The sequence below is a fragment of the Sphaerodactylus townsendi genome, linkage group LG03 (genome assembly GCF_021028975.2).
Source record: "Sphaerodactylus townsendi isolate TG3544 linkage group LG03, MPM_Stown_v2.3, whole genome shotgun sequence".
NCBI classification, from domain to species: domain Eukaryota; kingdom Metazoa; phylum Chordata; class Lepidosauria; order Squamata; family Sphaerodactylidae; genus Sphaerodactylus; species Sphaerodactylus townsendi.
This window is the reverse complement of record NC_059427.1, coordinates 330531-342607: the sequence shown is the minus strand read 5'-3', so window position 1 is coordinate 342607 and position 12077 is coordinate 330531. Positions and strand designations below refer to the sequence as shown.

General features: G+C 49.3%; 1 protein-coding gene across 1 annotated transcript in view; it reads left to right on the top strand.

Annotated features, from left to right (window-relative positions):
• LOC125429375 (class II histocompatibility antigen, B-L beta chain-like) overlaps positions 1 to 11116 on the top strand; it is a 52560-nt gene extending 41444 nt beyond the window's left edge. Inside the window, 6 exon segments of the mRNA XM_048490445.1 lie at positions 9 to 51; positions 366 to 486; positions 3186 to 3209; positions 3509 to 3606; positions 8028 to 8117; positions 10983 to 11116. Coding sequence (XP_048346402.1) covers positions 9 to 51; positions 366 to 486; positions 3186 to 3209; positions 3509 to 3606; positions 8028 to 8095 — 354 coding nt within the window. The 3' untranslated portion in view covers positions 8096 to 8117; positions 10983 to 11116.
• The last annotated feature ends 961 nt before the right edge of the window (positions 11117 to 12077 follow it).

Sequence of the window (12077 nt, the reverse complement as noted above, 5' to 3'; positions counted from 1 at the left end):
CCTGCCAGGTGGAGCACAGCAGCCGGAAGGAGCCCATCACCGTCCTGTGGGGTGAGAGACTGGGGGTTTCCCCCTCTCTAGTCTGTGATGAAGCCCTTGTCCGGGCATAGTGAAGGGGTTAGCATGTGTCCCACCGGTGCCTCTTTCTCACAGCCTGCCACTTGTTTATAGAAAGTCTGTGGCTCTGTCTCCCGTGGCAGCCACTGAGTTGTTCCGCCCTCACCCCGTGTCAGAAGTGGAAAGGTCCCTGTGGACTCAAAAAGGGTGCAACCCGTGGACCAGACCCTCCCTGCGAAATCTGTGGGCTCAAAGGTCCCATTTGCTCTGACCCATTTTCTCACGCGAGGTTCCTTCTCTCTCCACAGAGCCACAGACGTCTGACTCTGCCAAGAACAAAGTGTGGGCGGGGGCCGTGGGGGCCGTGCTGGGGGTGGTCTTTGTGGCTATCGGACTCTACCTCTACCTGAAGAGTAAGAAAGGTAAGGGGTGAGTGTGGGGGTGTGTGGGGGTGTCCCTGCCCCACAGAGGTCTCCCTTCTTTGAGGGGCTCTACTCTTTTCACAGCCTGTCTGGAGACCTGCATTTCTAGGCCAGCACAAAGACCCCAAATTGCCCAGGGTTACCCGGAAACTTATACTTTTTTCGGCACTTGGGGCCAGTCAAGATGAGGGGGGGGGGGTTGGAGCCCCTCCCCTGTGAGTGGATGTTGGGCAGTCTGGGACTTTTCTGTTCGGTCTCGGACCCTTAAGCCAATAAACAAACTCTGAGGTATTGTTCAGTAGCGTTCATTGGGTAGGCATCGAAGCATCACACTGGTCAAGTTCTTCCGCAGCCGGCCTTCACAGCCCCCTTCCTGCCCCACAGAGAGCCCCCCTCCCGTTTTCCGAAGAGTGTGTGAAAAAAAGTCTTTGGAGCAAAGGCACCCCGAGATCGCCTGGAGTGGAGTGAGTGGACGGGAAGGGAGTTTTCTCTTTCATGACAGTAGAACTCAGGGGCACCCAGTGAAGTTGTTGGGAAAGAGGTCCAGGGCAACTTCTTTTTACTCAGTGAGTTGGTGAAAGGTGGAACTCCCTGTCACTGCACTTAGCGAGGTCTGCAAGCACAGATGGTGATGGAAGGGGGTGAGACAGATTCATGACAGAGAGAACCATCCAGGAGTCCCAGCCATAGAGACTGAAGGGAGCCTCCATATCCCGAGGCAGTCAACCTCAGAGTGCCTGTCCCCATTTTGATAGCCCTCAGAGGCCCCAAGGTGGCCACTGTGTGAAACAGGATGCAGGGGGGGGGGGGGCTAGACGGACCCTCACTGGTCTGACCCATCTTCCCTGGACTGGAACGGTGATTGTCCCAGTGATCCACGCCACGGTCACCTCTAGATTAGACTACTGTAACTCGCTCTACGCGGGCTTACCTTTGGCCATGATCCGGAAATTGAAACTCGTGCAGAATGCGGCAGCCAGACTCCTCTCTGGAGCAACAGCAAGGGACCGGATTACTCCGGTCCTGTACCAACTGCACTGGCTGCCAATCGAGTACCGGGTCATGTTTAAAGTTTTGGTATTGACCTTTAAAGCCATTTGCGGCCTTGGCCCTGCTTATCTAAGGGACCGTCTCTCCCTATATCGCCCTTCTAGGCCCCTCCGTTCATCGGAGGCGGACCTACTGGTGATCCCTGGCCCCAAGGCGATCCGGCTGGCCTCTACAACGGCTCTGGCCCCTACCTGGTGGAACAGGCTTCCAGGTGAGATCAGGGCCCTGCGGGACTTACAAAGTTTCCACAGGGCCTGTAAAACGGACCTGTTCCGCCAGGCGTTTGGCCAGCCGGGATGATGTCAACTCCGCCATAAGAACATCTGGCCTCCCGTGGGTTCATAAAAGGGGAATAGAAGAGCTGAAGCCATCTATAGTTTAATATTTTATGTATTTTAGATAAATTATATATATGATGTTTTAAACTTATTGTTGATGGAAACCGCCCTGAGCCTTCGGAGAAGGCGGTAAGTAAGTAAGTAAGTAAGTAAGTAAGTAAGTAAGTAAGTAAGTAAGTAAGTAAGTAAGTAAGTAAGTAAGTAAGTAAGTAAGTAAGTAAGTAAGTAAGTAAGTAAGTAAGTAAGTAAGTAAGTAAGAAAGATAGATCAGGGTGATGAAGCTCACGAAATAAATACATAATGAAAGGACAGGATGCAGTTAGTGAGGAGGAGGAGAATTATTTATAGCCTGCTGTTCTCATTGAAGTTTAAAGCAAAGTACAAAATATGACAAAAACACCCTCCAGTTCAAAGACTAAACGAATATTACGATGGCTGGAAGGAATCTCCTGTCAAGAAAGGCAGAGGTTTTCTCAATTATGCCAGATGATTTTGGCCCACAAGTGGAAAATGGGGCCCATTCAGACCTTCCAGAGACCAGAGCGGAAGGCCCATCACAGGGGAGGATTGGTGGGAGGGGATCATCACGGCACACAGAGGGTCCCCGTTCGGTTCCTGGCATCATCTTCAGCTAAAAGGACCAGGTAGAGCCCCCCTCTCTTAATCCCTGAGACCCTGGAGAGAGAGAGATCCGTTGCCACTGAGAGGAGACCAGACTAGGTTGGGAAGAAGTCCAGCTGTGGCCTCTGATTTGGTATTGGGGCTTAGATGGTCAGGCCGGGAGGGAATGACCAATTGAAGGGCACAGAGGAGAGAACTGGGAAGCCGTTTTCCATGGTGTGTCCGGATGGGGGAGGGGGTGCTTTGGTCCCTCCGCAGGAAACAAACCTGCCTCCCCCACCCCAAGACCTTTGTGAAGGGCCCCCTCCTCCCAAATACTATTGTGCCCCAAGTATGGTCATTTGGCTTCCAGCTTGCAGGCTGTTCCTCCACTCAGGGTCCCCACCTGGCATTGGCCAGAGCCCCCCCCCGCCTTCTCCCTTGCAGCCCCCGTTTTGTGGGACAGGGCCCCCTGAAGGAGGGGGGGGGGTCCTTGGAAATCTCCAGGAGGCACCGAAAGGCCCTCCCTGTTTGCCAGGACTTTTGAGGGGACACGAATAGCTGGCATGTCAATGGGGGGGGGGGGGGAAGGGGGGTAATGCTGAGTTGAGGTCTGCTCTTTTGATCTTTAGCTATTTCTGTCAGCTGCCTCCAGCCCAGAGGAAAAGCAGGGTAGAAATATTTGACTAACGAAGTGCCATCAATTTCTCTCTTGCAGCGACTCCTCTCCAACCTCCCGCACGTGAGTCACCGTCTTTATTTCCAGTCCGCCTTTCTTCTTTGCACTGAGACTTCAGGGAGACGACGAACTTAGAAACTGGTGCAGTTGGGACAGGATTAGGTGCAAAACCCTCCGGCCTGGAACGTTGTCTGCGGAAGTGATCTGCAGTGGCCCGGGGAGGGGGAGGGGACAGCATTGTTGTTCTCCGGTTGTGGGTGGGGTCTGTGTGGCTGGGGGTGTGTGTGGGGGGTCTTAGCAGATTATTTCAGCCTCCCTGGGAATTTACCTGTGGCTTTCCCCCCATTCTCTCCCCCCTACAGCGCTCATCAGTTAACCCTTCCTGTGCCAGGATTCTGCAGGTGGAAAAGCATTTCCGTAGCAATCGGCCCCTTTGCAGGGGTGAAGATGGATGAACGAAGTGTCATGTCTCAAGAAACAGGAGTCGGAGGAACAAAACATAGTACTTTATTCCATAGCTGCTACTCACACATAGCCTAAAATCACTCTGCAGCTGTGCTCAATATAACACACTTACTGATTACCAATTACAGTGCAACAGCTGCAGACTCTTAAAACAATACAATACATTACACCCCTTCCCCCTAACTCCTGTAATAATCTGGTGGGATTCTCTTTCGCTGCGATCGTCTCAGCTCCCGCTCTGGCTCCTGAGTCTGTGTTTGTTCCTGGTTCTGCAAAACAATTGGACCATTTGCTGTTTCCTTATCCTGCATCTCCATCTGCGCCCTTAACGCCCTAGATTCCTCGAGGACCTGGGGTTCCTGATCTACTATTGGACCCGGCACTCTCTTTCTTACTTGGTCAACATGTCTGCGGATCACCCGCCCTTCTTCAGTTTCCACCCTATAAGACAAGGGCCCTGTTGGCTGCCTCACAACTGCTGGGACCCAACACGGACCTGCTCCATAATTTCGGACATACACCGTATCATCCCTATCAAATGTCCGAGGTGCTTTCAACACTTGATCTTCTTTTCGTGGACGATCATCAACTGAATCGGGATGCATTCGGTCCAGCAACGTCGTAAGTTTCCGATTCATTAGCAACTCCGCAGGACTCCTCCCGGTGGCTGTGCACGGTGTTATGTGCTGTGTTAACAAAAAATTCGCCAACCGACGGTGCCAATCCCCCTCTACTATTCGCCGCAATGCATCCTTTGTTGTACGCACCATCCTTTCTGCCTGCCCATTCGTAGCCGGATGAAAAGGGGCCGAGGTAACCTGGCGAATAACACCATTAGCCAGGAATACTCTAAACTCCTTGGATACAAACGCTGTCCCATTATCCGATACCACCGTATCCGGGAGGCCATGGGTTGCAAATAACTTACGCAGTGCCCTAATTACTGTTTGTGATGTCATTGACATTACTGGCACTACTTCTAGCCATTTGGAATATGAGTCCACTACGATGAGAAACACCTGGCCTTGGAAAGGCCCTGCAAAATCAATATGTACCCTTGACCACGGTCTTTTTGTGGACTCCCATTGATAGGTAGGGGCCTGAGGTGGGGCAGGTCGCGTTATCTGACACTCCCTGCACCTGGCCACCCATTCTTCTATTTCACTATCCATCTTTGGCCACCACACATAACTACGGGCCAATGCCTTCATTCTCACTATTCCAGGGTGCCCTACATGCAAGGCCTCCAGCACCCTAATCCTTAAAGCTGCTGGGATCACTACTCTATTTCCCCACAGTAAGCACCCCTTGTGGACAGATATCTCGTGCTGCCTCATTCCAAATGGTCTGAATTTTTCCTCTAACTTACCCAATGGCCAACCCTTCCATGCCCAATTCAAGACTCGGGCAAGCACTGGGTCCTTAGCTGACCTCTCTGCTATTTCTGCCGCTTGCACTGGAGGCTCTGATAATGATTCCAACATCAAAACCTCCAAAAGTGGGGAGTGATCTTCCTCCTCCCTTTGTACTGGCAAGCGACTCAACGCATCTACATGCCCAATTTTCTTTCCCGACTGGTGCTGCAAGACATAATCATATGCATTCAGGAACATTGCCCACCGCAGCATTCTAGGGGACAATATCTGTGGTGTCTGGCGCTCTGAGGAAAATAATCCCAACAGCGGCTTATGGTCTGTAACAATCACAAATGGTCGCCCATACACGTAATCATGAAACTTCTTAACCCCAGCCACTATTGCTAATGCCTCCTTATCTATTTGCGCGTAATTACGCTCCGTTGTAGACAACGTCCTAGAATAATACGCAATTGGAGCTTCCCGCATATCCTCCAATTGATGGCTCAACACTGCTCCAACTCCATACGGGGAGGCATCGCACGTCAAAATTAATGGCTTCCTCTCATCAAAATGAACCAATACACTTTCTGATGACAACAATCTTTTGACATCTCGGAATGCCTTCTCATGCTGACTTGTCCACTGCCACACTGCCCGCTTATCTAATAAACGGTGCAGTGGCTCTGCCACTGTGGCCTTATGCTTTAAGAATGAATGGTAAAAATTTAGCAATCCCAAAAATGCCTGTAGCTCTTGCTTTGACTGTGGTGCTGGGGCATCCTGGATGGCCTTCACCTTTGCTGATGTCGGGTGGATTCCCCTTGCATCTACCATGTATCCCAAAAACTCTACTTGCGCTACTCCAAACACACATTTTTCACGCTTGACGCGCAACCCTACATCTGAGAAGCACTGCAGTACTTTCCGTACCCGTGTCATCAGTTCCTCCTCAGTTGCACCCACTATCAAGACATCATCAAAATACGGTATGACTCCCGGCAAGTTTCTTAATATTTCTTCCATCAAGCTCTGGAATATCCCAGGAGCTACACTCACTCCAAATTGCAGCCGCTTTACTCTGAATGCCCCCCTGTGAGTCACTATCGTCTGGGCTTCTGCAGTGGCATCATCCACTTCCAGCTGTTGGTATGCCTGCGCTAGATCTAATTTTGCAAAAACCTTTCCCCCTGCCAATGTTGCTAACAACTGACTGACAACTGGCACTGGGTACGGATGTTTCTGCAATGCCTTGTTAATTGTGCACTTATAATCAGCACAAATGCGCACATCCCCATTGGCCTTCAGGGGGGTCACAATTGGAGTTTCCCATTTTGCATTTACCACTGGTTCCAGTATTCCCTGTTCCAATAACCGATCTAATTCTGCATCCACTTTAGAGCGCAAAGCAAATGGAATACGGCGTGATTTTAGACGTATTGGGGGTACTGAAGGATCAAGATACAATGATATAGGTGGACCCTTATACTGCCCCAGTCCCTCAGCAAACACACTCTTAAATTCTTCCACTAGCACCTCCCATGTTAACTTGCTAACCTCATGAATTCCAGTAATTGCAATTCCCAACCTCCCGAACCAGTCCAGCCCCAATAGGCTTGTCCGCCTTCCTTCCACTATTAACAATTGCAAACATCCATCAAACATATGATATTTCACATGCACATTACACATGCCAACCACAGGTACTCTATGTCCTTGATAATCCGTAAGTGGTAAGTCACAAGATCTAATGTCCAAATCATCCTGTGGGCAAAATGTCTTATAAGTGTCCCATGAAACGATGGAGAATGCTGACCCAGAATCCACTTCCATCACACAAGGGACATCCTGGATCCTCACAGTCACCGTCAACTTATGCTGGATCTCGGGTTGCACGTGGTTAATTACATCAGCTGCATGAACACCATCACACTGCTCAAGTGGGGGTTGGCCAGCCAAGCCAGCTACATGGGGACAGCAAGGTGCATCCACAGAGTGTGTAGCAGATGAGCCGGGAACATGTCTTCTTGGTCCTTGATGCCTTTTTTCTCTGCACACTCTCCCAATATGCCCCCAATGTTTACAACAGAAACATTGTGCCTCTTTAAATTTACACCTTTCTCTCTCATGGGGCCCACCACAACTCAAACATTTCTCTGTTGACATCCTCCCTCTCTGTTGTGGTGGTCTCCCCATCTTCATTACACCATGCTGCAGTCTCTGAATTTCACCATTGCCAGGGTCTACAGTCCCACTGCCAGCTGTTTGCAGTCTCTGTGTGCTCCTGGCTTGTCGCACCTCCCGAGTAGAGGCTGCAGCAAGTTCAAAATTCATGGCTTCTTGGTATGCCGTTTGGAAAGTCAAGTCTGTCTTTGCCAGCAGCAACTTTTGCAATGATGCCTCTCTCAGGCCACAGACCAAACGATCCCTTAACATTTCTTCCAAATTGGAGAAATTGCATTGTTGTGCCAACCGTCGTAAGGCTGCAACATAATCTGCAATGCTTTCAGACCCCTCCTGATCACGTTTGTAAAAAACACTCCGTCTGGCTATTTCTGACGGTTGGGGAATGAAATGGTTCCTTAATGCAGTCAATATCTCTACAAGTGGCGTTGCTGATAAGTCTCTTGGCGCTATCAATGCTAAGGCGAGGTCAAACACCCCTTCACCACAGAGGCTCAAAAACACAGCTCTTTTCCTTTCTGGGTCTGTTATGCCATTTGCCAGAAGATAAAATTCCAATCGGGCCTCATAACTCTGCCACTTCAAAGGAAACTCCAAATTAAACTGTTCCAGCTGCCCTTGAAAGGCCATAATTTACTCACATTCCACGCTTCACTAAAAACCTTCCAAGACCTTTCATAAGTTCATCCTCGTCGCCAATATGTCATGTCTCAAGAAACAGGAGTCGGAGGAACAAAACATAGTACTTTATTCCATAGCTGCTACTCACACATAGCCTAAAATCACTCTGCAGCTGTGCTCAATATAACACACTTACTGATTACCAATTACAGTGCAACAGCTGCAGACTCTTAAAACAATACAATACATTACAGAAGGACTCCTGTTTCCCCTCCTCCTCCCTCCGGCCCCCAACTTGGCTTCTTCTGCGTCCCGCTCTCGTGATTTGGGGGAAACAGAGTCCCCCTGCCCGGCAGCAAATGAGAACGTGACCTCCTTCCGCCAGGACTTGACTGCCCTCAGGTTTGCCCTGGAGATTTGGAGGAGTTAGATTGTGGGGAGGGCAGGATTTGGGTTAGGAGTTAGGGGGAAGGGGCCTCAGCAGTGGTGTGCTGCCACAGGGCCCGCCCCCCCCCCTCTAATGCACAGCTAGGAGAAGGCTGATTTCTGTTGCCTGGAAGTCGATGCCGTGTAACTCTTGGGAGATCTCCAGAGCAGCATCAGAAGGTTAGCAGCCACACACTCATCAGCTAGAAATGGGGTGAGAATTTTCCACCCCCCTTGGCAGAAACAGTCAGGACATTGTCACAGCCCCTAAGGGCTCTTCTCCCATTGACCGGGGGCAGGGAGGGGGGCTTCTGCGCTCAGCCCCTGGGTGGCTTTCTCAGCAACCTCAACTGCAACATAGTTTAAATTCTCTGCTCAGGTCCAATTGGGGGCGGGGGCGGGGGCGGTGGGGGGTGCTTGGCTGGCCGAGATTCCTGCCCTCCAGACCAGCTGAGCGCTTCAGACTCGGTTGGGGGATTCGTGGGCAGGGGCTCCGAACGGCAGTTAGGATAACGGACTAATGGTGTGTAAATGTATCTGTTCCGTTATTACTGTTGCTCATTAACTCCTGTTCAACACACACATCCACTGTTCGGTCTCGGACCTTTAGCCAATAAACGGACTCTGGATTCTTGATCAGTAGCATTTATTGATTGAGAACGCCGGTTCTTCCTCAACAGGCGTTTCCTGTTTTCCCAAACCATGTTTTGGAGGTTAGGAGACCCAAGGTTTCTTTAAGGTAAAATCCAGGAATCTGGCTGTTTACCCCCACGGGCTAATGGACGCATCCAGTTTCCCATGGGCGTAATCCCGGCCGGGGTCAGCCGAGGTTATCTCACGAAGGTTCCTAAGCTGTAAACATCAAAGGAAAGAGAAAGGAAAAGATCTACGAGTGGAACCTGGGACACGTTGGTCATCCGTCCGAAAAGAATCGATGAAAACTGAGAGCGATGAAAGCAGAGGCAGAGCTTTCCATAGGAATCAATGTGAGATCCAATTTAATCCCGTTCTAGGCACTCCAAAAAACATGCCAAAAACACATTTTTGTGTGAATAAACTTAGTGTTTAATGCTGAAAACAGTAGCGAACAATAACACACTAGGACCAGCTTCAGAGCCAGTGGACCAATGTGGCACCAGAAAGCTGTCCCAAGAGGTCTGTTTCTGGCCTTACTCTTTTAAGATTTGTCTGTGACATGGGTTAGGGTTAGGGTTAGGGTCCAAGACATTGGGGCAAGACATTGTCATTAAACAAGTTGCAGAACCACGGCCTGCAGCAGCAGCTTTGTCCGGGTGATTTTTCTCCACAACCTCCTGCACCTTACTGCAAATCGATGAAAACCGGGGCAAATTGATGAGAAAACCGGGGGGCAAATTTTTCCTCACTGAAAAAATCAATGAAAACTGAAACCAGTGAAAACCGAAGGCAATGAGAAACAGAGGTTTCACTGTAATAGCTGGTGCACAAATGCAAGCATCACAGGGGGCCACTGCTCTAAGGATTTGGAGAGTATGACTGTTAGATGTAGACCCATATATCTCCCACGGGAGTTTAGTGTGGTTATCATCACTGCAGTATACATACCACCTGATGCTAATACTACCACAGCTTTGGGCGTTTTGTACAACATCATTGAAAATCAGCAGAAAAAACATCCTGATGCTGTGCATATCATCGTGGGGGACTTTAATCACACTAACTTAAAAGCAGTGCTCCCCAAATTCTACCAGCATGTTAAGTGTTCTACTAGAGGAGCCAATACATTGGACAAAGTGTATACTAACATTAAGGATGGCTATAAGGTCATACAATTACCACACTTGGGACAGTCAGATCATGTAACTGTTTCTGGCACCAACATATCTTCGGCTTGGGAAGCCGGGTCACAAAGCCTATGTACAAGATTTGCTGTGAAATCGTGGAGCTGATGATGCCTCTCAGAGACTACCAAGATTGCTTTGAGAGAACAAATTGGGAGGTTTTCTATCATCCAGATCTGGAGAAACAGACCACATGTTCTGGAGTTATATGACATACTGTATGAACAATGTTACACTGTGGACAAGCGTGTCCGGATCTACTCCAACCAAGAACCCTGGACGACAGGGGAGGCTCAGCGACTTCTAGTAGGAGAGGAATAATTATAACTCAAGTCAGGTGATGAGGCAACATACAGCGCTGCGAGGAAACCAGTCTCAAGAGAGGTATTAGAACTGAAACCAAGATGAGCTATAAGAGGAAGGTTGAGGAGTCATTTTCATAGCAATAATGTGAAAAACAGGTGTGTAGGGGATACAGCAGGTTACTAAGTATAAACGAAAGACTGACAGTCCTGCTGATGGGGCGGCTTCGCTGGCAGAGGAGCTAAATCATTTTTTTGGCCCGTTTTGAAGCAGGTTTGCCAAAAGGGAGAGGACATACAGCCATTAGGTGAGGGCAGCTCACACCTTACTGTGGAGGAGTGTGAGGAACGGCAAGTTTTGAGGGCTGTGAATCCAGGGAAGGCTGCTGGACCGGATGGTATCTCTGGTCGGGTGCTAAAGGACTGTGCTGACCGACTGGCTGGTGTTTTTACTGAGATTTTCAATCGGTCCTTGTCTCAGTCCACTGTTGCATCTTGTCTGAAGGCTCCCATCATTGTACCACTGCCAAAGAAGTTCCCTGCTGACACTCTTCAGGACTGCAGACCAGGGGCACTCACTCCCATCCTTATGAAGTGCCTTGAAAAACTAGTCCATAAGCATATTAACTCTTGCCTTCCAAGTACATTGGATCAATATCAGTTTGCATATAGAACTAATAGATCGGCCGAGGACGCCACAGCCACCACTCTCCACACTACTTTGACTTATCTGGAGCGACGGGGGAACGACGTGAGGATGCTCTTTGCGGACTTTAGTTCTGCATTTAACACAATCCTACCACAAAGACTGGTGTCTAAATTGTTGGATCTTGGACTCTCACGTTCCATCTGTCGGTGGATTTGGGACTTTTTGTCTGGACGTTCCCAGAGGGTTCGATTGGGCAATCAGGTTTCCTCAGTTCTCACTCTCAACATAGGAGGCATACAGGAGTTGTGTCGCTGGAGTCCTTTATTGTATGCCCTCTATACGTATGATTGTACCCCTGTCTATCATGGAAGCACCATTGTTAAATTTGCAGATGATAGAACGGTGGTGGGGCTTATCTCTGGAGGGGATGAGTCTGCCTACCAGGGTGAGGTGGACCGGTTGCTCTTGTGGTGCAGGGACAATAATTTGGTCCTAAATACCAATAAGACAAAGGAGCTGATAATAGACTACAAGAAAGAACAAATTGATAATTCAGTCCATTGGTTATAAATGGGGATCAAGTAGAGCAGGTGGTTAGTTTTAGGTTCCTGGGTGTTATGATTAGAGAGGATTTGACCTGGGGCATTCAGACTGCTGTGGTGGTTAAGAAGGCCCAGCAGAGATTGTATTAAGAACATAAGAACATAAGAACAAGCCAGCTGGTCAGACCAGAGTCCATCTAGTCCAGCTCACTACTACTCGAAGTGGCCCACCAGGTGCCAGGGAGATCACGTGCAGGATGTGAAAGCAATGGCCTTCTGCGGCTGCTGCTGCTCCTGAGCACCTGGTCTGTTAAAGGCATTTGCAACCTCAGATCCAAGGAGGATCAAGATTGGTAGCCATAAGAATTATTTGAGACTTTTATTATTTGAGAGTTTTGAGAAAACAACAACTGAATGAAAAACTGCTGGTGACCTTCTACCGCTGTGCCCTATAGAGTGTCCTGACATACTGCATCTGTGCATGGTTTGCCGGTTGCACAGTGGCAAGAGAAATGGAAAGCTCCATGGGGTGATCACTACTACCCAGAGAATTATTGGATGCCCTCT